Genomic DNA, 26,624 nt, shown 5'->3' with positions numbered 1-26,624 from the left:
GCTCCACAGGCACCAAGTCAGCAAATGCCAAGAGGGATGCCTCTTCCCCATACTTAGCTAAAGTGCAATCATTCTGCACATCAAGACTCTTTAAATAATAATTTGAATAGAATGAGTGCTGGAATGCTGCTGAGATTCTCAAGCGCTGTTGACACATGTAAGAAGTACAGGTGTGAAGTAGGTTAGAGCGTCCTGCCCGTGAGACTGTAGCATTAAGCATATTCACAGAGTTCAAGCACTTTTACATTTTTCCTGCTTTGTCCTTCTGTCTCTAGAGATCCTGCTCTCCATCTGCTCTTCTCCCTCTACAGAGTCATTGCTAGAGAGATCATTCAGGTTCAACCATCCAGGTGCTCCATCAAGACATCTGTCAGTTCACAGCCAAGCCCACTGGTTCCAGTTTCTTCATATCCCGTGAAGAGCTCCTGGGCTCCATCATAGACGCATCCATAGCCAGCAGCTTCCTCCCACCATTACTGACAAAATCATCTCAGGCAGCGATAGCAAAATCTCTCCATGAATCAGTTAGCAGCTAGATTTATCCTCCCTTCCGGCTTTCATAGGTTTGTCGCTTGTGGTCTTCCAAGTTTTAAGCTATGAACAAGAAGTCAGAGAATATGAGAGCGATGAAACAACACCCCTCACCCCTCAAATGACAGTCTGTCACAGGATCGACTTGTGTTTTACCATCAGAGTTCAGTGTGCTCCCTTCTGATGCCATCCTTCACAGGTTAGATTCAATTAAAACTAAATGAGGCAAGGCCTTTGCCCCCTCCCTCAATCATTAATAATAGTTCCTCCCTGCTTCTAGGAGACAAAACAGTCCAAGTGAATTTAATAAAGGAATATGCATTGAAGAAACCTCCACTTCATTGCCTAAGGACTAGTTCAATCCCAACTAATGAACCACATAGAAAGGTTTCACCTACTCCATGATTCCCAATGAAGCTCCCTCTTGAATGACATTTGGGACATACTGAGTCAAGGTCTAAATACACTAGTGATACAACTAGACCTCAGTAGTGCATTTGACCTAGTGGACCACGACTTACTGCTGCTTTGCCTAGACTCCTTTGGCCTATTGAGAAATGTCCTCCAATGGTTCCAAAGCTTTTTAAAATGGCGCAGCTATAAAGCGCAGTCTGGAGAGACCCGATCTGACAAATGGACCAGCAAATGTAGTGTTCCTCAAGGCTCCCCTCTATCACCCCTTCTCTTCAATGTCTATCTACCCTCCCTGGGAGCTCATCTAAAAAGCTTAAATGTTACTCACTATAGTTACGCTGACGACATTGCTATTGTCTTCCCTGTCACCTGCCTACCACCTGCAGAGATTCAAAAAATCGACTTGGTCTTATCCACTATAGAAGGGTGGATGTCACACTTCAAGTTAAAACTAAACACTGAAAAAACTAAGTTTTTTTCTAGCCACCTCTACCAACTGCACCTTGGACACCCTAACTTTGAGAGGAAATACCTTTCCCATCACCCCTTCGATTAGAATCCTGGAAGTTCACCTTGATAGACAGCTATCAATTACCACTCAAGTGGACCAAGTTGTACGCAAAGGAAACTAAGATCCATAAGAAAATTATTTGAATTTGCACCTTTCCAATTACTAGTCCAATCGCTAGTGTTTTCTCCTGGACTACTGCAACATTTCATACCTAGCAAGACAATGCAGGCTTTTCCGGAAACTGAGTATCATCCAAAACACGGTAGTGAGACTAATCTTTAACCTGAAAAAATTTGACCACATAACTCCATTCTACCAAAAACTACATTGGCTTCCTATTGAGGGAAGAGTTCTCTTCAAATTTGGATGCCTTGTCTACAAAGCCCTACATGGCCTACTGCCCAACTACCTAACTGCTCAATTCTTGTTCTCGTCGCCAAGCCGCTCTACACGTTCCTGATCATTTTTCACCTACCCTTCAGTCAAAGGCTGTACTCAGAAAAGATTCATTAACCGACTCTTATCATACCAAGCCGCTTCCAGGGATCCTGAACTGGGCCAAATGGTTAGAATATCAACATCATATATGCATTTTAGAAAGCTATTAAAACCTCATCTGTTCTCAAAATTCTTGGAGTCCCTTCAAAGCAGCATACTGATGTGAAACTATTGTTAACTCGTTGATGCCAATATTCTATCTATTGTAGCTCACTGACAATGGTCAGCCCATCTCTTTTGTGCTCCAGTATTTTCCCTTCTGTGGGGTCAATGTTTCCAAATTTGCACATTTCATTACAGTAATGAACTTTACTCCTAAGCCAAAGTGAAGTATGATCTCAGTGTCTTGGATTTACTGCTAATGCTCATGCTCAGTGGCATAGCAAGAGTGAGAGGCACCTGAGGTGGTGGCACACCTCCCCCACCCTCAGCTCCACCTCCCCCAGTCCTTCCCTGATCCCCTCTGCCATGTGCACCCCTCCCCTTCCTCCGTACATCTAGTTGAAGTTGTTGCTCGCGGCAGTCAACCACATGTTCCTTGCGACCCCGTTGGCTCTCCCTCTGACATCACTTCCTATGTGCGGCACCCAAAAGTGACGTCAGTGGGCGAGCCGACGGGTTCGCAAGGAGCACGTGGTTGACGGCCGCGAGCAACAACTTCAACTAGAGGTACTGGGGAAGGGAAGGGAGCACGCGCGTGACAAGGGGTGCAGTGGGAAGAGGTGGGGGTGGAGAGGAGGTGCCCCCACCAACATGGCACCCAGGGCAGACCACCACCCCCTCTTCAACCCTTTTACTATGTCACTGCTCATCCCTCTGTAAGTGGAAGGGGTAGAGTCTGCAGGAATGTGTTTTTGGGGCTTGGAAGCCATGTTGGAGAATAGTTGGACTTTCTAAGCCTCGTGAACATCTTCAGACACAGGGGAACCCCAGAAACTTTCCCAGTTGCATTTTGCAATCTCAGGAATCAGGAGTGGAGAAAGCACCTCATTCTTCCGAATCTACGAACCCACATAGCGGGCTGCTGCTCCAGGGAAACACCTCCATTACCACTCCCATTGTGGTTATACAACTCATGGTCCTCATATGTGCTTTTTACAGAGGTGCAGACCCATCAGCAAAGTAGAAAAAATGGCAATAATTATAAACACAATCACCCTGGATAGGATTACCAGATTTTTTTATGTAGAAACCCGAACATATGGCCCCGCCCCATTCTGCCCCAGCCCCATCCCACCAAGTTTCATCTTTTTTCTCTGACCTCCGGATTGCGTCTGGAGGGCCTCCGAGCATTCATGGATGTGTGTGATGTCATTTGTGCATGCTCAGAGGTCCTTCAGACACAGCAGGAGGACAGGGCTTTCCAAAACCCAGACAAACTAATGGGTTTTGGAAAGTCCATCTGGGCACCCAGACAGTCTTCTAAAAAGAGGACATGTCTGGGTTTTCCCAGACATCTGGTAACGCTAACTGTAGGTATTGTCATCATAAGCTGAGTAGGTCACCCCGGGGCCTGGTCTGGTTCCATGTTGTTTTCAGATAATAACTGGTTTCTGTGCCGTGAAAAGGTTTGCATACCTGTGCAGAAGTGTCCACTTTATCCAGAGATGGCCTGAAGTACTCTCTACTGGAAGCGAATCCGCCACTCTCTGATCCTGCAAAATTTACATGAGAGAGATGAATGGAGCGACTCCGGTTGGCCCAGGCGCCTCAGGCCCCACCTGTAGGCAGGGTTTGAGCCGCCTGGGCCAATCAGGCCCTAAGGCCCGCCATTCGAGGGAAAGCGGGCCTGCCGGACGGATGGGCTTGGGACCCATCTGTCCGGCCAACTATTTTTACAGGTACAGGGAGGGGGATTGGGGGAGTTGGGTTGGCGGGGGGGGGGGGTCTTGCGGGTCTGCGTGTGGGGGGACGATCGGGGGTTCGGGGGGCAATCCTGTGAGGGGGGTGCGTCGAGGGCAGGAGGGCCTGGGATCCCTCCTGCCCATATCTTAATGGGAGTGGGGGGTAGAGGGTCGCCTGGGCAGGAGGGCTTGGGCTCCCTCCTGCCCAGATTGTAGTCGGCCGGGGTGGGGGGGTCACCGGGCCAGGAGGGCTTGGGCTCTCTCCTGGCCCGATCGTAGTCGCTGGGCCAGGAGGGCTTTGGCTCCCTCCTAGCCCGATCGTTGCTGGGGTGGGGTTGATTCTGTAACCGGTGTTCTTTTTGACACACCCGGTTACAGAATCTAGATTTTAGGTGAAGGACTGGCCCATCCTTTGCCTAAAAGCCCTTGTTTTGGGCGTTTGGGACTTAGGCTTTTTTTAGATTGATTATATGGTGTAAGTTTAGACGTAGTGGTAGTCTGGGCGTTTAAACAGCTGAACGTAGAGGCAGGCCATTATTTTTTTTAAAAACCTCCTTTTGGACTTTTTTTTTGATAATGGACATTTTTCCTGCTTCTGCTTTCAACGTTTAGGACCTTAGGCCAAAAGGAGACTTAGACGTTTTTTATTATTATTATTATGTCCCTCCACATGTATCAAATATATGATTTATGGTAAGAAAAAAGCATATATATGAAAACAGTGTGTGACTGGATTTAGTGAGGTTGTTTTTTTATTGGAATGTTTTATATATACACTATTATTTTTTATATCTGTAATTAACATAACCAAGAGCCAAGTAGCTGTGGTACAGAGCAGGCCTTACCTCCCCAGGTCATCGTTTCTGGGTTTCTCACTGTGAAGCCTTCGGGTACGTTGGCTTCCCATCCTTCTTCATACCATCGTTCATTTAAGTCTGCTTCCCTATAAAAACCAAACAACAGCACAACCCTGATCATGCCCGCACTGGTTCCAGGCTTTGTCCAGGTCAAAGCTACTATGGTGGCCACCAGAATTGCATCAAGTTATATTTCTGAAAACATGGCTGATAGTGGTGGGAAGGCAGGCATGCCTAAGTGTAACAAACCACCTGGAGTGGCAGGCTGGCCTGTATTTTTAGGAGGGTCAAGACAGAAACCACACCACAGTGGCATAGGAACAAAATGCTTTTATTTCTGTACAGTTTGCCTCACCCTTAATTCATAGAAGAAGTTTGGTTTACCCCTGCCAAATGCTGTGTCTAGCTCTAGCTCAGACCTCTCCTTTCTCCTTGGACCTCCCTCTAACTGAGTCAAGCTTTGCAGAAATACGCCTCCCTGAGGCCCGCCCCTCTGACTCAGCACTGAGCCAAGCAGTAACAGGGCACTCTGGGACCTGTAGTCCTTCTCAAATGCATGGTGCCCTCTGCTGCCCAGTGGCTTAACAGCAGTCCCAGAGAGGGAAAATCCCTCACTCTGCCACACTAAGAAAATGCAGCAATTATAGAGACTGGCTTTAAAAGCATTAATCAGAGGATGGTTCTGGTGATTCTGTTGATGTTGTGACATTCCTAAACACCCTGACATACAAGGAAGTGTGACCATCAGTTCCTGAAGAAGTTCCCTCTGTAACTTCCTTTAGCAGTGCAGCCTGGGACTAGTCTGAAGGTTTGGCAGCTGTCCAAAGAGTTCAGGTCCTTTCCATTCCAGGAAGTATGTCAGTGATTTAATGGAAACCACCAAAACAGCCCTTTTCTATATAAAGCACTAGTTATCACTTATCTCATATCTATAAATTATCAGACACCTTATAAAGTGAATACCACGAAATCAATAGTCCATCGCTTACTGGTGACTTTGGTTCCTGTTCTTATTTCTGTACGCGAAAATGGCTAGGGTGATGATGATAATCAGCAGAACAGCCAAGCCTACTGCAACCCCACCGTATACCCCCCTCTTGTTAATCACCACCTGACATCGGTCACCAGTGTACCAGTACAGATCTGAATACTCGCAGCTGAGGAAGAGAGAGGAGGAAACATCAGAGGAATGAAGCAAACACTGATTTCTGTATTAGGAATAGTTCCCCTTGCAAATCACAATCATAGTAGATGATGGCAGGGAAAGACCTGCATGGCCCCATTCAGTGTGCACAGCAAGATAAACTCCTAGTATATGATAATAATAATAATAATAATAACTTTATTTTTCTATACCGCCATAGTCAATCGACTTCTAGGCGGTTTACAGTGTAAGAAGGCTGGACAATCAGCGAATAACAAGAGGTCTCAATACAATACAATAAGTCAACATACAATACAATACAATACAATACAAAGATTCTGTATACAATACAGTACCATATAGTACGAGTCTAACTACAATATAATACAAAAAACTGAACACAATACAATACATAAGTCTGAATACAATACAATACATAAGTCTGAATATAATACTATACATAAGTCTAAATACAGTATCCTACAATGAGTCTAAATATAATACAATATTGTAGAAGGGAAAGTTACGTATAGTTTGGAGTTCAATAGGTAATGAATATCTGAGTATTTCTTTAGAACTTCCATTGAGTTGGAGTTCTATGGAAAGCGAATATCTGAATACGTGAGGGGCATCTTTAGAGAAAGAAAGGCGTTTACAGTGAGGGAGTCCTATTGAAGGGGGGGACCGTTTTAGTCCATGAATTTTGCGAATAAGGCGGTTTTGATCGATTTGCGGAATGCACTGTAAGACTGATTAGGTTTATTTATGTAGTTTTTCAGCCAAACTTGTTGTCTGTTCGCTTGGAACTTAAAGGTTCTATCCAGAAATGATTTGTATCTGCAGCCAGTGATCTTTGGGTATGCAAAGATATTTTTGTTTCTGGTCGCTCGTGTGGGGTTGTGTAGGATGAAGTGAGTTTGTAGATATGAGGGTGCTAGTCCCCAGGCTTGCTTGAAACAGGTGCAAGCAAATTTGAATAGTATTCGCGCTTCAATTGGAAGCCAATGTAGTTTTTTATAGTAGGGGCTGATGTGGTCGTTTTTTCTTAGTCCGAAAATTAGTCGAACGGCGGTGTTTTGTATTAATCTCAGTTTTTTTATTGTTTTTTGTGGGATGCCCAGGTAGATGATGTTGCAGTAGTCAAGAATGGATAGGATCAGTGCCTGTACCAGTAACCTGAATGATGTTGGGTCAAAGTATTTTTTTATGGTCCTTAGTTTCCATAGCGTGTAAAAACATTTTTTCACTAGTGAGTTTGTGTGGTCAGTCATAGTTAGGTGAGTGTCTAGCGTGATACCAAGTATTTTTATGTTTTTGGAAATTGGGTGTTCGTGATTGTTTATTTTTATCAATGTTTTTGTGATTTTGTCATTAGGACTAGCCAGGAAGACTTTTGTTTTTTCTGCGTTTAGTTTTAGTTTGAAATTGGTGGTCCATTTATCGATTTCAGTCATTACGTTTGAGAGGTTGTCTACTATTTCTTTTGTGATGTCATTTAGGGGGACTAGAATGGATATGTCGTCTGCGTAAATGTAGTGTATTAGGTTTAGTTTTTGTAGGAGGTGATACATACAGTTGTCTTGAACTGCCCTTGCCATTTTCAGGGCATAGACCATATAGGTGTGCCTGGCAGCGGCTTAATTTTCAACTACTGGAGTTATCATCAAAATCCACTCCAGCCCAACCAGATTTATCTAGCCACAATTAGGACACAGATCATAGAAGTCTGTCCAGAAGTAGCCTTACTTCCCAACTACTGGATTTGATGCTTAAGTCCTGAAAAAGAGGTGAAAAAATCTGGGGAGCCAGTAGTGTAGCGAGGGAGGGTGAGGACTTGGAATCGCTGTGCCATTCACCCACACACACACACTCTATCCCGCTGCTTGTGTCCCCCCCCCCCAAACACACTCTTATCTGATACTTGGGCACCCCCTTCCCGCGTACCTCTTGAAATGTTCATTGCCGCGATCAGCATCTTCCACCTGCTGCTTGCGACAGCATCGACTCATTCTGGTCCTGCGACCATGAAGTGACATCAGAAGGGAGCCAACATTGGCGCGAGTAGCAAGTAGACGATGCTGCTTGAGCCGGCAAACACATAAAGAGGTATGCAATGGGGGGACAGAAAGGAGGAGGGGCATTGGCGGTCCCTGCAAAGATGGTGCCCAGGGTGGTCTGCCTCCCCCATCCCCCACTGTGGGGAGCACTGAGAGGTACAAAGACACATGCATGAGGGGCAATTCTATAACACTGTAACTACAGTTAAGGCACCTGCTAGGAGCAATGACGTAGTAAGGGCGGGAAGCAGGGGGGGTGTCCTATTGGTCCATCATGGTGAGGTTGCAAGCACCCATCCTCCTCTTTGTCCCCCTGCTCCTTCACTGCCCCCCCACCACTACTGCACATGCATGCCACTTCCCCTCCCCGTACCTCTGTAATGTTCCTGGCGTGAGCAGAAACCCCCAACCTGCTCTTGTGACGTCACTTCCTTGACCCGCACCTAGGAAGTGATGTCAGGGGAAGAGCCGAAGCTGGCGCAACAGCAGCTTGGGGGGGGTTGCTGCTCGTGCCAGGAACATTACAGACGTACGGGGGAAGGGAAGTGGCGCATGCGTACATGGCAGGAGGGGGCAGGGAAGGAGCATCATGTGGAAGTGGTGTGTGTAGAAGAGGGCGGGGGATGGGCACCACTGCCACGGGCGCCTCTCAGCCTAGTTACTGGGCACTGGGCAAGAGTCTATTCTATAAGAGAATATAGGTACCTATAATCAGGTTTCAGGTTTATTATTCCTTTACTAGTCTAACCAATGGGCAAGAGTCTATTCTATAAGGGAATATAGGTACCTATATTCAGGTTTCAGGTTTATTGTTCCTTTACTAGTCTAACCACTGGGCAAGAGTCTATTCTATAAGGGAATATAGGTACCTATATTCAGGTTTCAGGTTTATTGTTCCTTTACTAGTCTAACCACTGGGCAAGAGTCTATTCTATAAGGGAATATAGGTACCTATATTCAGGTTTCAGGTTTATTGTTCCTTTACTAGTCTAACCACTGGGCAAGAGTCTATTCTATAAGGGAATATAGGTACCTATATAGGTACCTATATTCAGGTTTATTGTTCCTTTACTAGCCTAACCACTGGGCAAGAGTCTATTCTATAAGGGAATATAGGTACCTATATTCAGGTTTATTGTTCCTTTACTAGCTTAACCACTGGGCAAGAGTCTATTCTATAAGGGAATATAGGTACCTATATAGGTACCTATATTCAGGTTTATTGTTCCTTTACTAGCCTAACCACTGGGCAAGTCTATTCTATAAGGGAATATAGGTACCTATATTCAGGTTTCTTTACTAGCCTATCCTACACGCTTACAATTTAGGTGTGTCTCACCAAGATGTGTACCAAATTATGCATGCATCTCAAGCTCCTCACGTCTGATACAAATTCCCCAGCTCCTCAGAAGAACCACCTGGGCTCAAAAAGTTTTCACTGCCCTAGGCTTTACGTACTACCTCCTCACTGGAGCCGATATTTAATTCATCTAGCAAACTTTAATTTTCACTCTATTATTTTCTCTAACACCCCTTTTGGTGTACTTAATTTTTAAGAGTACTTAGCTTTATTGTGAGGAGGTAGTACATAAAGCCTAGAGCAGAGGAAACATTTTGAGCCCAGGTGGTACTTCTGAGGAGCTGGGGAATTTGTATTAGACGTGAGGAGCGTGAGACGCGTGCATAATTTGGTACACATCTTGGTGAGATACAGCTTGGTGATCCTCATAAGAACATTGAAATAAGAAACTAAGTGCTCCTTTTACTAAGCTGCGCTAGTGGTTTTAGCACATATGCTAAATGCTAACGCCAGCATTGAGCTGGTGTTAGTTCTTGGCGCGTAGCGCGGGATTAGCGTGCTCGGCAATGCAGTGCGCGCTAAAAACGCTAGTGCAGCTTAGTAAAAGGAGCCCTAAGTGCCGTATGGGCAATACAATTTAGGTGTGAGCATTTAAACCAGCCACAGATGTGGAGCAATTGTGGACTAGAGGTCTGCACGGGAACGGGGATTGCGGGAATCCCGCGGAAATCCCCCCCCCTAACCCACGGGACTCCCACGGGGACCCCCCTCTGGCCAACGGTACTCTCACGGGGATGAAAGGTGTTGGAATCTGGGTTCGTCCATATAATATAATGGACACGTCAGCCTTAGTAAAAGAGGGGGGTTATAAGTTAATTACCTGAACAGAAATAAAAAAAAGGGTTCCACCAAAGAGATTCCACAAGGAAAACAGCAAAAGAAACTGTGGAATTGATGATCCTGTCAGAAGTAATTGCTGCTTTTTATGGGGACGGGCGGGGATGGAGGTAATTCCTTGCGGGGATGGGTGGGGATGGAGAGGATCCTGATGGGGACGGGTGGGGACAGCTATAAAAGCAAGTTTGATCATGTTACACCATTATTTCTTTCTTATCATTGGTTACCAATATGGATGAAGATTTTATATATTATGAGGAAACTTAGGCGGGTGAAGATCTGACTCGTGCGGTTTTTTTAAAACTTCATTTTGCACTGTTGGTTCGGTTCACCATCATAAGCGCGCGAGACAAACGCGCGCCAACATTTGAGAGCGGACAATTGAATGCAAGACTTCAGCGCACCGCTCTAAAAGCTTATTTTAAAGGGCTCTGACAGGGGGTGTGGGGGGGAACCCCCCCAGTTTACTTAATAGTTTTGGCGCTGCCGTTGGGGGTGGTTGGGGGGAGTTGTAACCCCCCCTTATACAGAAAACGTAACTTTTCCCCTAAAATTAGGTAAAAAGTTACGTTTTATGTATAATGTGGGGGGTTACCCCCCACGCCCCCCAAAACAGCAGCGTGAACACTATTAAGTAAAGTGGGGGGGGCGTTCCCTCCTCACACTCCCCATCGGAACCCTTTAAAATAAGCTTTTAGAGCGGCACGCTGAAGTCTTGCGCTGAATTGTCCGCTCTCAAATGTCGGTGCGCGTTTGTCTCACGCGTTTTTGTCCCGTCACCGTTGGTTCAGATGTTAGTGTTACCTCAACTTGATTATTGTAATTCTTTACATCTGAACGTAACATAAAAACGGATCAAAAAGTTGCAGTTGCTCCAGAATACTGTGGTTAAATTCTTGGTGGCAGCAATTGGGATGGCAGATGTGACACGGACGATGAATCGTGAGAGGGATGGGAGTCCATCAAATGGAAGAAGACATAACATCCTGGAACAATCATCCAATTCTCTACCATGAAAAAGCTCTTTTTTTAAAAACAATGTGTTATTTTCTTTTCTTTCCCTACTTGTTTATGAATTATCTTTAATCTTACTTATTGTTATGCCTTTTTTCTTCGTTTTATAACATTTCTATCATTTTAAACTTCGCCAGAATTCTATTGTTTAACGGTTTCCTCTTATGCATTTACTCTTTGATCTTCTCTCTTCTATCTACCAAAGAATTTAATTCAATGCTGTCTTGTTAAAATGTTTATTTCTATTCCCTCTTCTATCTTTATTTTAATTAATTTCTTAATCTCCTGTGACCTCAACCATTGCCCCTCATATCTCCTTACCACCTCTAGTGTAAAATTCCGCACCACAATTCTTCAATGGATTCAACTCACGCTCACAGAAGGCACATTCCCTGCTGACCTCAGCGAAATCGTCATCACCCCAATCCAAAAAGACCCAAAAGCACCACAAAACCACCCATCTAACTTTAGACCTATAGCCTCAATTCCGCTATATGTCAAAATTATAGAAGGCCTAGTAGCCAAACTCCTCACCAATTACATAGAGGACCACAACCTACTCCACCCCATGCAATCAGGCTTCAGAACAAACTTCAGTACAGAGACACTACTAGGCTCCCTTATGGATACCGTCAGACAACACCTTAGCACAGGGAAAAAAATGCTTCTCATACAACTGGACTTAACTGCGGCATTCGACTTAGTGGATCACAACATCCTTCTACAGATCTTAGACGCAATAGGCATCTCAGATAAAGTATACTCTTGGTTTGAAGGATTCCTAAAACTCAGAACCTACAGCGTAAAATCAAACAAAGAAAAGTCAGAATCCTGGTCAAACCCCTGCGGCGTACCACAAGGATCTCCACTATCCCCCACCCTCTTCAATCTCTACACTGCTTCTCTAGGAACGCATCTGGACAATATGGGCATAACCACCTATAGTTATGCTGATGACATCACCATCCTCATCCCATACGATCACTCTAAACCTACCATGACAGACAAACTTCACCAAACACTTGAAACAGTCACAAACTGGATGAAAAATCACAAACTTAAACTCAACCAAGACAAAACCAAATTCATCCTTCTCGAAAATGACAAGATCCAAACCACAACCAACTTAGACATAAACACAATCAAATATCCCATCCAAACCACCATAAAACTACTTGGCATGACCAGAGACAGATGCTGCACTATGCAACCGCAAATAAATAAAACAATTCAGAAATCATTCGCAATCATGAGAAATCTGAGACAAGTCCGAAAATTCTTTGAAAGAACACAATTCCAACTTATAGTACAATCCCTAATACTAGGGATATTGGACTACTGCAACATCCTCTTCCTTCCTTGCCCTGCAACTACGATTAGACAACTCCAAACGATCCAAAATACAGCTTTGAGACTCATCTACTCATTGAAAAAACATGACCACATCACTGAAGCCTTCATCAACTCACATTGGCTTCCAATCCAAGAAAGAATCCAATTCAAATTCTACTGCATACTATTCAAAACACTACACGGAGACAGTCCATCATACTTGAACAATCGCCTCATACAAGCACCCACTACAAGACAAAGAAAAACGCACGCCCCATTCATACCCCCCCCAATCAGGGAAGTAAAAAGAACAAAACTACACGACGGCCTCCTAGCCACCCAAGCCGCAAGGCTGGACAACCAGATCTCCAACCTCTTGATGACCACCCCAGACTATAGGACGTTCAGAAAAGAAATAAAAACCACACTTTTCAAGAAATTCCTGAAGCAGCAATAACATCACGACCGCTTATTAACTCTAAAACTGACACTTGATCTACCCACTACTGCACTAATAATAACAAAAGAACTCCCACTATGACCACCTATTAACTCTTTTACAAACCACCTCACCCTCAACAACCTGCTAAATGTTTATAAGATCTACAACTTACCTCTCTAGCTAATCATTGTAACTCTGTTTTTTTTAAACTAACCTTTTGTAATCCGCCTTGAACCGCAAGGTAATGGCGGAATAGAAATCCCTAATGTAATGTAATGTAATGTAATGTACTTTAGTTAGATTGTGAGCCTTCGGGACAGAAAGGGAATTTTTTTTTAAGTACCTTTATTATTTTCATATTTTTTCATTTTAATGTATATTTTCTGTAAACCGCTTAGAACTTAACGGATGTAGCGGTATATAAGAAATAAATTACATTACATTAAATTAATTTTTGGTCTAAAAAGATCTGAAAGTGCCTGCATTAGCGTTTAAGAATCTTCATTGGTTAACAGTTGAGAGGCAAATTAAGCATTATTCTTCCACCAGATTATGTGGTACTTTTTACTACATTTTCCACAGATTAGAGGAGTATGGAATAAATAACAGCTCAATTCCCCTTTTGCTTACATTGCCATTACAATTTGGAAAAAGCTACCTGTTCACATTGGGACTGATATCATTAACTTACCCCCTCTTCCACGAAACTGCGCTGTTTCTAGCGCAGGGAGTCGCGCTGAATGTCCTGCGCTGCTCCCGACACTCATAGGAGCTCAATGAGCGTCGGGAGCAGCGCGGGCCATTCAGCGCAGCTTCCTGCACTAGAAACTGCTATCGCAGTTTCGTAGAAGAGGGGGTTAAAGTTTTGTAAAAATTTCAAAACTTTTTTAATGACTTGTAATAGTCATATTTTAATTATTGATTGCTTTTGTATTTTCCATAGATTTTACAGCCTCTTTGAATGTAAATGGCCTTGAACCTTTTTGATATAGTACAATTAACAAGTTGTGTATTAGATTTGATAAAGGGTTCAATTTAAAATTTTGATGTTGACACATAAATCATTTCATTTGCAACAGCCAAGTTATTTAAATTCCTTAACTATCCCGTAGTCTCCAGTACTTACGTTAAGGTCAGTACAAGTATTGCCGTTGGTCAAAAGGACTAAGTGGGAATTTACCCATTCTAAAGCTTTTTTCTATCTAGCATCGAGTTTATGGAATCAGCCTCCACGTCAAATCTGCTTGGAATCGAATTTAAAGGCTTTTAAAACACTTTTGAAAATGTATTTTTGGGGTTTAGTATTTGGGCATGATATTCCTCAAAGTGATCATATTTATTGATCTCTTTTCTGGCGACCTTCGGGGATTAACCTGCAAATACAGCAAGATAAAATTGCATTTTTAAAATTTAGTTAGGTCTGTTCTATATTTAATGGAGTTCTTTTTTCTATTGATTTGATGTATTTTTATTGGAAACCGTATATCAAATTTTAATAAACATAAACTGTTCTGCCCCCTTGTTATGTGCGCATCGTCTCAGTTCTTGTATAATCAAGTATATGAGTGTTTATGTTAAAATGTGTTAGTATAATCTGTGGGCTTAAATCCCCAGAAAGCTTTGCTTTTCCCATTGAGCCTGGCTGCACCTTTAGAGCTTAAGCCCGCCCTTCTGCAGTTTGAGTGAGAACAATTGCCATATTTGTAAGACTGCATGGCTGCATGAAAACCTGGGTCCAAAATTGTTCTCCTATCAGGTTTTCACGTTTTATTTCTAACAGTCTAACACAGCTTAGGTTCTGTCTAAGTCTGGAGCACAGTGTTATATTCCATAAGGTGTGTGGACACACTCCCAGCTTCCCTTTGAATAGAATATGCTGGTAGAATGAGAAGATTCTGTGACAAAGTTGAACTGCCTTGAAATCATCAATTATAAGTGTTTATTCTTTACTTCATGTTATTAAAGAAAGTTGTTCAAGAACTACAGAGTCTGGCTAATAACACTAAGATTACAGAAGTAAGGGTTAATTGAAGGGAATCCTCAGAGAAGTGCCAACCTAATTAAATGAGTTCAGCAGTGCATGGCCATGAGGAGCTCCTGCTTTTCAGTACAAAACTTGAGGAAATCTATGGTAAAGACTGTTCAGTGAAGCTGTAAACTGTCCAGTAAAATTGTAGATAACACATAAACATATTTAACAGTATTCTCTAAGGAACATGCACACGTATGCTGTGCTAACACCCAGGCTCTGCCCGTATTGCTCCCCCTTACAAATACAAGCTACACAAGATAGGTGCAAAAACGCTTCGGTATAAATTTGTCATATGTGTGCATATATGTTCAAATATGCATCTATATGATGGCATTCTAAACATGAAGCACATAACACACATGCAAATGTTAGTGCCTGTTTACAGAACTGCCCCCATGGAGGGTCATTTTATAATTGAGTGCCCAAGTTAATAGGGCAGGAAGTAGCCTATTTAATAAAAACATAAGCAACCTCTGTGTCTTTATATAATGCTAACACAAATCCTGCAGAAAACACGCTCATATCGAAGGTGCAGGCATTCACACCTGTCTGAGAGGTATACATGGTAGCACATAAAGAATGCAGAGCTTGGGATATACCTATATAAATCAACTCCGCCCTTGCTCCGCTCAAATTTTGCCTCTAACCATGCCTACTGTACAAATAGCCACCTGCTTACACTCAGGAGGTGTGACCAAATTTTGTAAGAGGCCTTTCATTATAAATCAGTATTTTTTTACACTTGAAAAAGGTTTATAAAATGAGTCCCTTCCCCATCAAGACTGGCCATATCACTGAGTGTTTTTTTGCACATGGTCCTTCTTTACAGTCCCTTCTGACTTATGCAAATGAGGGCCTGCAGTTAGTCTCTTCATATGGCTCTGCATAGGGTCCAGGAAAAAACAGACATTTCCTCCCGGACAGACTTTCCAAAACCTGGCAGTTTGTCCAGGTTTTAGAAAGCCCCGATAAGCTCCGGCCGCATCTGGAGGGCCACACACATCCGCACATACTCCAGCCCCTCTAGACTCAGCTGGAGCTCATCAAGGAAGATGATTTGTGGGGGTAGGACGGGGCTGGGGGCTGAACTGGGTAGGGCTGAGGAGGAACCAGAGGCAGAACAGGGTGGGACCATGTGTCCAGGGTTTTGCGACCCAAAATCTGGTAACCCTAGCTCTGCATTCATCTGCATCCCCCCCAGACTACTTGTGACCATTATTAGCAGCAGATCATTGTTGACTTACAAACAGGTTGGTCCTTCAGATACAAGGTAGCACTCTCCTCGGTGGCAGTCGTAATGATCTTTGCTAGAGTTGCTGCAGCTGGAGACACAGGTGAGGGCATTGGACACATTCAAAGCAGTGTAATATTGAGCATATCCGACTAGAACTACAACTGAACAAGCCCCTAGACAAACACGAAAAGAACCATGTTACCAAAGCATTCTGTCAGAGCTAGACTGTAGACTAACTTTACCATCCTCCTCCACTAAGAATAGAAGGGCATCACAAGTATAGTACAGGCTTGATTGCAGGGCTCGCCTAACTTTAAGCCAAGCCTAAGCAGTTGCTTAGGACAGCAGATTCTGAGGAACAGCAAAGAACAGTCGAAATCAAAGCAAAACAAAAATTCCTGATAGTCAGACATATTCAAAGAGCCAAAATATCACATATTTTTACCATTAAAGAAAGTACATTACACATACATACAAAGCATAGTTACTGCCCGCATCAGCTTTGGCGCTCTCTCTTATGTCATTTCCAGGAGCCGCACCTAAGAAGTGACATCAGAGAGAACACTGAAGCAGACGCGGGCGGCACATTGGTGGCTGCCCTCTCCAAAATTAAAAAGATATTGGGAAGGGGCACGCGTGTCAGCAGGGGGGGAGGGCAGGAGAGGGTTTCCACCACCCCAGCCTCCGCTCACCCTTGCTATGCCACTGGATAGGAGCGCTGGAAGAGCCATATGGTCTTTACCTGCCTTCATTTTTCTGTTTTCTTTTTCTCTGAAATGACTGCCTCCATATCGGATAACCCCTTTTTTTCCCAAAATTGAGCTAGACAAGGTACTACACTTCTCCCTCCCTGTGCGAGGTTTCAGCAATCGCAGTTTCGATTATTCACGGTTTTTAACTTGCTGGCTCCTTGCCCCCAATTACTTCAGCTTGCATAGAGAAATTGCTGATTCCAAGCGGATTCCCGGAGCTTTCTTCACCGTGTTTTGCCTCTCATTCAGGAACAGGCCAGGTCTCCCACCATGTTATTCACGGTTTCACCATATTCAAGTTTATTTAAAATTTCTTATACCGCCTAAACAGACTTCTAGGCAGTGTGCAATTTTAGTAGAAACAGATATTGACTATGATACAAATTTAAAAGTAATAGACCTCTTTAGGGGTAGTTATTACAAGGACGCTTTAACCAAGGAGAAACAGGAACAAAAGGAATAAAGGTTGGAACTACAATATTATAGAGAAAGAGAGAACAAATGAAGGGTTGCTGTGGTGGAGAACAGCATGTTTTGCCCTTACAAGGACATTTAGGGCTCCTTTTACGCGTTAGCGGTTTTATCGCAAGCACATTTTTAGCGCATGCTAACCCCCGTGCTAGCTGAAAAACTACCGCCTGCTCATGAGGAGGCAGTAGCAGCTAGCGGGGCTGGCAAATTAGCACGCGCTATTACGCACGTTAAATCGCTATCACGGCTTCGTAAAAGGAGCCCTTAGGTTTCAAAGGCATCGACAAATAAAAATGTTTTTAACTTTGTTTTAAATTGATTTAAGGAAGATTCTACACGTAAATAGTTAGGAATAGATGGTTTTTAATAGAAAACAGCGAATAACACATGAAAAAGTTATTTGCGGGTCTATTAATCCCCTATCACAGCGAATACGGTGGGAGAAGTGTATAGATTATAAATGCCAGCGCTTGAGTGCTGTGGGTGCTTCAGCAACCCCAGTAGGGAGAAAATATCTTAATTTTTCCTCCCCTGAATTGCCACAAACACATAAGTTCCCAAACAAATTCTCAGTCTTACCTTCTAAGTCCGGGGTGAACTTGGCATAGACTTTTGATAAACCCTGAGTAAAGCACAGCTTATCTAGAAGAGAAACAAATTACAGCTTTGTTACACTTTTGGATGGATTCTGTTATAAGTTTCCTTCCTCTAGTTTTTCTTTTTTTTTTTTTTTTTGTCTTATCTGTCCCTGCAGTTGGCATTATCTCTGTAAAGGATGAAATATTTTGTAGAGATAGGGCTGAGGGCTTACAAGAACTGCTGAGAAGGCAGAAGACAGCATTCTATGCACTTTGCATTAGGCAAGTCTAGGGGGCAGCAAAGAGCAGCTTCACTCACAGCAGAACAATAGATTCTGGCAGCCAGGAGAACTCAAAAGAACTATCAATGCTTATTTTTGCCTGTGGGCAGTTTTCAAACAGCCATTTCCCATTTATTTAAAAGCATGGAATCTTGGAGAAGAAGTACATGAGGGACCTGAAAGTTAATTCAGGGGCATGAGGCTATAGATTTGCCTGGGGTACTTAACACTCTCACACTAGTCCTAACTATACCTGTGCTTGGCCTAATGTCCTCTGGCTATAGTATTTCTAACTATTCTACATCAGTATTTGCAGTTTGAATCTGGAGAACCTGGTTTTATAAATGAGTGGTTAAACTTCTAGGGGCAACAAATTTCAGAAGGATGCCTGCCTAAGAAGATAATATTCCTTCGGAGGCACTGTTGGTTCTTCCAGCAAGATTTCAAGATAGTTTCCCGAGGAGAGAGGAAGAAACTTCTTTTGAGTCGGGGTAGAAAGGCCTTTGAGTTATCTAAGCTTGTTTATCCTACTAACACTGGCTATTTTAGGAGTGCATTTACTACATAGGCCAGGACTGCCCAAGTCCGGTCCTCAAGATCTACTGGCAGGCCAGGATTTCAGGATATCAACAATGAATATGCATGAGAGAGATTTGCCTGCACTGCCTTCTTGCTATGCAAATCTCTCTCATGCATGTTCATTGTGGCTATCCTGAAAACCTGACCTGCCAGTAGACCTTGAGGACCGGACTTGGGCAGCCCTGACTTAGGCAGTCTATGTTGTGGCTATTATTTGGAAGTCACCAAATTTACCACCTTCACTGTAGATGTGGATTCAATATGTTCTTTTCTGAATAAACAGATAGCACTGAAACTACCAGCCTTATTTACAAAATGATGTCTTGAGAGTACATTTGAAATTTTCTAGAGTTTTTGTTTGTGCAATTTTTTGTACCAAAGAAACGATTAGTTATCCTCATCCAATGGGAGAGACACCTCAAGCCCAGTACACTGTACCATCTGTATAACCAAATACATTGAGAACCAACTAAACAGAAAGGACTTTGGAAACCAATCATTGCACCATAGTAACATAGTAGATGACGGCAGATAAAGACCCGAATGGTCCATCCAGTCTGCCCAACCTGATTCAATTTAAATTTTTTCTTCTTAGCTATTTCTGGGCAAGAATCCAAAGCTCTACCCGATACTGTGCTTGGGTTCCAACTGCCAAAATCTCTGTCAAAACCTACTCCAGCCCATCTACACCCTCCCAGCCATTGAAGCCCTCCCCAGCGCATCCTCCCCCAAATGGCCATATACAGACACAGACTGCAAGTCTAACCTGTACTGGCCTTAGTTCAATATTTCATATTATTTTCTGATTCTAGATCCTCTGTGTTCATTAAGAAGAACAGGAGGCCAGGAACTGAGCATAGATGGCGGAGAAAGGGGGGAAGGGGATCATTGCTCTGTTAGGAATTTATTGTATACACTTCTCCCTCCGTATTCGCTGTGTTAGGGGATTAATAGACCCGTGAATAACTTTTTCATATGTTATTTGCGGTTTTCTATTAAAAACTATCGTGGATATGGTGAAACTACGAATAACCTGGCCTGTTCCTGAAGGAGAGGCAAAACACGGTGAAGAAAGCGCCAGGAATCAGCGATTTCTCTATGCAAACTGACGTAATTTGGGGGGGAGCTAGCAAGCTAAAAACTGCGAATAATCGAAACCGTGATTGCTGAAACCGCAAATACGGAGGGAGAAGTGTAGATGGGTTTTCAGGCAGCGTCTGAAGAACATGTGAGGGCGAGTTTAGGGTAATAGGAAGTAGCTCTCAGCTAAAATGGGCAGCCTGGAGGGCTCACAATCTAAGTCTGTGCCTGAAGCAGTGCTGGGTTAAGTGACTTGTTAAGTGACTTGCCCAAAATCACAAGAAGCAGCTGTAGAATTTGAACCAGGCTTCCCTGATTTTTCAGCCCTGTGCTCTGACCACTGGGCAAGTCTTCTACTCCACTCGCAATAAGCAGTACATTAGAAATAAAGTGTATCACGCAAATACCAGATATACCACTTAACAGAAACTGGGTGACTGCGCGCTCAATAGTACAATTATACCTAAAACTACTCATAAACCTGCCAGATATCAGGAAGATTTGGAATGAGTAGGAACAAAATACAGGGGGGTCACGTGATGCAGCCTACCTGAACGGACGTGGGAGTGGAGAGCTCCGTCCCAACCCCGCTGAAACCGGCTAATTATCAGCGATTCCCCCGCGTTCAGCCCTGCGATCTCCTCGGGAGCAGTGCTGGGAGTCTTGCACCGTTATTGCTGCAATCCGGAGGTGCGTTGTCATCGGGCATGCCCATCCGATCCGCGAAGCCCACTCGGGATCAGCCTCAGTCTCCCGCTGTTAAAATGGCGGCGGAGCCTGCGTCTTTCACTATCCCTGCGGGAGACTGGATACAAGAAATTACCCGATCGGTATCGGCTGCCCTGGCGGATCGCCTCAATAAACTGCAATCGGCAGTTGATGAGGTACATGAAAAGTTTGACTCCCAGCAGCGGCGCCTCACAGAAGTGGAACGGCGTGTCTCAGGCCAGGAAGACACGTGTGCGGCTATGGAGGCCCAGATGTCGGCGCTCCGCAAATCTAACACTGACATGCAGGCACAAATAGAGGAGCTGGAGAATCGCAGCCGTCGTAACAACTTGCGGCTGGTTGGTCTGCCAGAGTCTGTTGGAGATGCTGACTTGTACCGGATATTCAGTACCTGGTTGCCGGAGAAACTGGGCCTGTCGGCCTCCGGCCTGCAGTTTGATTGTGAGAGAGCCCATCGTATTGGCCCCAAATCGGGGGATGGTAGGCGGGCACTCACAGCTATTGCACGTTTCTGCAATTGGAGAGGCAAGGAAGCTCTGCTACGGGCCTATCGCAAGGCTGGAACCCTGGAGTTCGAGGGGACGAAGGTGCTTGTCTTCAATGACTACTCCGTGCGCGTCACTGCCCAACGCAAGCTGATGTCGCCTTTCTGCACTGAGCTTCACAAGAGGGGGATCCAGTTTGCCTTGGTTTTCCCTGCTAAGCTGCGGGTCTGGAGGAATGGTGCGTCTGAAACCCTGACCACTGTGGAGGAGGCTCGCACCTATGTGGGCAATCTGGCGGCTTGCCCTCTTCCTTGATCTTCGACTTTCAGGTCTCCACTGTGCCCTTGGTGACTGGGCTTGTATGTGTCTCGGATGATAACCCGCTGTGGGCGCATGACGCTCTGATTGCTGGCTTCGGGATGGCACGGGGGCTGTTGCTGTTCTTGTTCTGCTGGTTCCTGCTGGTTATCGGCCGGACCCCCATTTGGTCCTAGGGTCAGACATTGGCTGCTATCCCTCATGCTACTTTGGACTGTCCTTGGACCCTAGTCCTTCGCTGTCGGGGCTTTGCACTGCTCTCGAGCCTATTCCGGTTTGATTTGGACTTACTTTCTTTCACGTGTTTCTTTTTGCTTATTGTGATGGTCCTCTGGGGGTGGATAGTTTGCGGGGGGGAAAGGGGGGGTTCTCCTATGGGTAGGCAGTGGGCATGTTAGGGTCTGTGTACTGGTTACACGATTGGGGGAGTGAGGGGGAGGGTGGGAGGGGGATTTTGGGGGTTGGGGGAAGTTGCTGGGGGTGTGTGAATGGGGGTTTGTATGTTGGTGTGCTTGTGTTAGGATTGTGGTTTGGACTGCAGGGGGGGAGGTCTCGGGGGGGGGGGGGGTGCAGGCTAGTTTGGTACCTGTTGTCATGCTGCTGGGTCCAGCTGGGAGACCCAGGAGCGGTTTTTTCTATCTCTTTTCTGCTATGTTCCACTCCACCTAGAATTGATCCTGGCTGACCTCAGGGAACTCACATTCAATGTGGATGGTATCAAATCTCCTATTAAGCGTTCACGAGTGCTGTCCTGCCTCCGCAAGTTGGGCGCGGATATAGCCTTTCTACAGGAAACACATCTCTCTCGGCTGGAACACACCAAACTTCGCAGGGGCTGGGTGGGGGAAGTGTTCTCCTCGGCCTTTACGGGCCGTCAGCGGGGGGTGGCCATTCTCCTTCACAAACATCTTCCTTTTCATCTTCATAAACAAATTCAAGATTCGGAGGGTCGCTTTGTTCTGGTGCTGGGAGAGCTATGGGGCCTTAAGTTACTGTTGTGCAACTTGTATGCTCCCAATGTCTCCTGTCATAAGTTCTTCTCCACTGTATTGGCCCATATTTCACAACACTCTGATTACAATTTGGTTGTGGGTGGGGATTTCAATATCACTGCAAATCCTGGTGTGGATTGTAAGCCGCCTCGGGCACGGACTCGGGACCATGATATGCGAAGGGTGGGCTTTCTTACTCAGCACTTAGACCTGGTAGATGTTTGGCGCACTTTGCACCCTTATGACACTGATTTCACTTTTTACTCTCATGCCCACAGGGTGTATGCCAGGCTGGACTACCTCCTCCTTGATAAACGCCTTTTCTCCAGGGCCACTCATTCTGAAATCTATGAGAGCACATTATCTGATCATGCACCGGTGGGACTCCGACTGTGCGTGGCGCCGACAGGTAGGACCTCCTCTTGGCGGTTGCCCTCTTCTTTATATCAGGATCCAGAGTTCCGCATTTTTTTAAGGGCGCGTTGGTTAGATTACCAACTTACGAATGACACGTCGGATGTGGGTCCCGTTACTTTCTGGTATGCTTCCAAGGCAGTACTCCGCGGGCACATTATCGCTTATATTGCTGGTAAACGTAAGCAAACGGAGGGGGAACTCTTGCGGCTGTCTGACCGATTACATGACCTCCGGCACTCCCATATCTCTACCTTATCGGATTCGGACCGGGAGGAGATGCGGGTGGTGCGGGGTCAGCTTGAGGAGCTCCTCAATAGGCGAACGGAGAACTCCTTGTACTATCAAAGATATCAGCTTTATAGATGGGGAAGTAAAACGGGGAAGCTCCTGTCTAATTTGATCCGACCGCACAAAAAGAGACAGGTTATTACTTCTATCAAGGACTCTAGGGGTGTCCGACATGAGGGGGAACGTCACATTGCCTCTCAATTCGTTCAATACTATCAGGCCCTCTATGGCCGCCGACCTCTGGATGTCGATGCTATGTCCCAGTTCTTTACTGATCTGCAGTTGCCTCAGTTGACGGCGAGTCAGGCCGTGCCTCTCAATGAGCCTATTCAGGCGGAGGAGATTTCCACTACGATCGGCTCACTCACTTTGGCCAAAGCGCCGGGGCCGGACGGCTTGGGCCCAGAATTCTACCGGATTTTGAGGGACCAAGTGGCTCTCCCGCTCAGCAGGATGTGTAACGCGGTGGCGGGAGGGGCTGACCCCTTTTCTGATAACTTGGCTCACATAGTGTTGTTGCCCAAACCTGGGAAGGACCCTGATCTGGTGAGTTCTTTTCGCCCGATCTCTCTTTTAGACCAGGATATCAAGGTGTTAGCCATGACGCTGGCGCGGCGTCTTAATTGTTTTCTACCGCACCTGATTCATCCAGATCAGGTGGGCTTTGTACCGGGTCGGTATGCATCTATGAATCTGTTGAAAGTGTTAGGGGCTATTCACGAGCATAGGGGCAAGGGAGGACAATCGGCAGTGGCGGGTTTAGATATGGAGAAAGCATTTGACAGTGTTTCCTGGGAGTACCTATTTCGGATATTAGAGGACTTTGGTTTTACGGGGAGTTTTTTGGACTGTATCAAAGCATTGTATACTAATCCTCGGGCCCGTATACTTATCAATGGGAGTTTGACGGAGGCATTTGCACTGCAGCGGGGAACACGGCAAGGGTGCCCGTTATCTCCTTTGTTATTTTTGTTAGCTATAGAGCCCCTAGCTATCAAAATACGTCAGGCCCCTGAGGTTCGGGGTATCCAAGTGGGGGGACAGGAGTGCAAAATTAGTATGTTTGCGGATGATATTTTACTTTATTTGGACCAGGCCCCCATTCACCTGGAGGCTGCCTTGGCTATTGTTCGGGACTTTGGGGCCTTATCGGGCTTGCTGGTTAATTGTAGTAAGTCCGAACTTTTGCTATTGGCTGGCGGCCCTGTGGAACCGTGGCATGCCTTACTTCCCATTCCGCAGTCGCTTCACCCGGTACATTATCTGGGTATTTACCTCAGCACCAACCCGGCCACGTTTTACTCCATGAATGTTCTTCGTCACCTTGATGCCATCGGGAAGTTGTGCCTACAGTGGCAGGACCTTCCCCTGGGTTTGTTGGGTCGAGTGGCCTTGGTGAAAATGGTCATGCTTCCCAAATTGCTCTATCCGCTCCAAACGGTGCCGATCTGCCTTCGCCGTCCCGATGTCCTCCGCTTTCATTCTCTGATCTCTCGGTTTCTCTGGCGATCTAAGGCCCCTCGTGTCGCTCTGACAAAGCTGATGTTGGCTAGGGGAATGGGAGGGTTGAATGTCCCTGATTTACGCCTGTACAATGTAGCGGCCCTCCTGCGTTGGATCCACAAGGGTCACACCGGTTTAGCGCGCTCTTTCCCTCTGGGCTGGGTTGAATCTTGGAGCCTACCTTTTCGGTTCATCAACCTGCTTCACTTTCAACCGGACCATGTGGCCCGCTCGGGGGGTCGCTCAGTTTTCTTGGCTCCTTTTAGGAGGGCCTGGCAGTGGTGGCGGCGCAGGCAGGGTCTGCCAGTCGCGGTTTCCCCCTTTATGACCTTTGAGGGTAATACGGGCTTTCTTCCTGGTTGGGGACGGACGATATTCCGGGCCTGGGCACACAGTGGATGTCGTACCATATCCGATGTCTTGGCCGTTTCGGGGGGTTCTTTTCCCTCGTTTCAACAGCTCCAGACGAAATGGGACTTCCCCCCCCCCCCCCCCCCAGTATCTGTTTTCTTTCCTTCAACTCCGCCATTACTGGGAGGTCACTCGGCAGGCTCATGCGCGGGGCTGGGACGCGGGGCCTCTGGATCGGATTTTTGAAGTGACCCCGCCGGAGTTCAATCGGCTGTCCCACTGGTATAGTGTTCTCCGTCTCTCTGCTCAGGTTTCTGGGATGAGTGTTCTACGGGAGAGATGGGAGGGGGATCTGGGTTTGAGTCTTTCAGGGCCCCAATTCCTGGATTGCTTCCGGTCCCTTTATCTCTTCTCCAAATCGGCAGACTATCAGGAAATGCAGTATAAAATTCTGCACAGAGTCTATATTACTAGACAGCGGGGGGCTCAGATAGGGCTATGGACTAGCGACTTATGTAGTAAATGTAAATGCCAGCCTGGCACGTACCCTCACTCTTTCCTTGAATGTACAAAGCTTACTATCTGGACGGGGCTTCTGGGCCTTCTTGACGCGGTTCTCCACAGCTCTATTGAATGGGATTATGGTACTCTCCTTCTGGGCTTACAGGGGTCCCTACGGGATCAGGGTTTTTCCCTCCCGGTACGACGATTCCTTTACAATGCCATTTTAGTGGGGAAGAAAATGATCTTGACTTATTGGGTTTCCGAGGACCCGCCCCCCCCAGGCCCAATGGCGGGCCAAGCTGAGAGAGATGGCACAATTTGAGATCCGCTCTTACAGTAAATCTAGTAAGTTGGACCTGAGGCACTATGTCGCTCTGTGGGAGCATTTGCTGGAGCTTCTTTCATCCTGACTTCTCTTAATTGTGGACTCTCTTTAGCCAATCTACCCGTCTGGGGCTTTCCACTTCTGTTACTGTCCTTTCCATGGTCCACTTCGTGCTTGCATTCCTTGGGGAGGGGGGGGTTGGGTTTGGGTTTGGCGGGGTAGGTGTGTCTGGTAGCTTTGAATGTGTGGTGGCTGGGTGATTCTTGGGTGTTTGTTGTGAGGATTGGTGTGTCTGGTGAGCGGTCTGGGTGTTGATGCTTGTGGGGGTTTTTCCATTATAAAATATGGCTGAGGGTCTAGTCTGGCTTCTTCTTTTTGTGGGTTCTGGGGTGGGGTTTGCTTGCTCCAAGTTTTGGCCTCTTGTTGCGCCTTGCCCCGTCTCTCGTTGGCACTTTTCACTCGGGAGCGGCTTGTTCCTGCCCGTTGTTGCTGCTCTTCTCACTCTTTGTGTTCTTTTTGATAATGTGTAAATTACTGTACAGAATGTGGTTGCTTGTCTGGACCATTTGCCATTCTCAATAAAAATAATTTGAAAAAAAAAAAAAAAGGAACAAAATACAACAGGACAGAACCCAAGTCCCAAATAAGCTCTGTAGAGTCAGTGGCAACCTAGGATATTATTCAAGTAATGCTGTAAGAGAAGAGAAGATCTTCCGTTATTTAATCCCAAAGAGCATAATGGATATTTGTCACGCTAGACGTACCTGTGCTGTTGCTGGTGCAATTTGTGTCTTGAGTACTTTGATTAAGATGATTATAAATTTCTTTTAAATAATGACTATTGCTATAGTTTGATGATGCCAT

General features: G+C 45.5%; 1 protein-coding gene across 1 annotated transcript; it reads right to left on the bottom strand.

Moving 5' to 3' along the window:
* Positions 1–525: 525 nt before the first annotated feature.
* On the bottom strand, positions 526–26,624 carry LOC117349762 (mucin-3B-like). The gene is made up of 7 exons (XM_033923353.1): positions 26,525–26,624; positions 17,910–17,972; positions 16,118–16,280; positions 5,645–5,812; positions 4,644–4,741; positions 3,533–3,609; positions 526–594 (listed from the first exon to the last, which is right to left on the bottom strand). Exons 1-7 carry the CDS (start codon positions 26,622–26,624, stop codon positions 526–528), a joined length of 738 nt encoding a protein of 245 aa, XP_033779244.1.

The sequence above is a fragment of the Geotrypetes seraphini genome, chromosome 16 (assembly GCF_902459505.1).
Source record: "Geotrypetes seraphini chromosome 16, aGeoSer1.1, whole genome shotgun sequence".
In the NCBI taxonomy this organism is placed as follows: Eukaryota; Metazoa; Chordata; class Amphibia; order Gymnophiona; family Dermophiidae; genus Geotrypetes; species Geotrypetes seraphini.
Note: the sequence above shows the minus strand (reverse complement) of the source record. Positions and strands in the feature narration are given on the sequence as shown.

Bases quoted from the DNA above. Each gene is read 5' to 3' on its own strand.
- LOC117349762 (XM_033923353.1), bottom strand. From the start codon at position 26,624: ATGGCATCATCAAACTATAGCAATAGTCATTATTTAAAAGAAATTTAT. The intron at 16,281-17,909 runs GTAAGACTGAGA...GTGTTTGTCTAG, and splicing joins GTTCACCCCGGACTTAGAAG to GGGCTTGTTCAGTTGTAGTT. The intron at 595-3,532 runs GTATGCAAACCT...TCTTGTTCATAG, and splicing joins AAGTGGACACTTCTGCACAG to CTTAAAACTTGGAAGACCAC.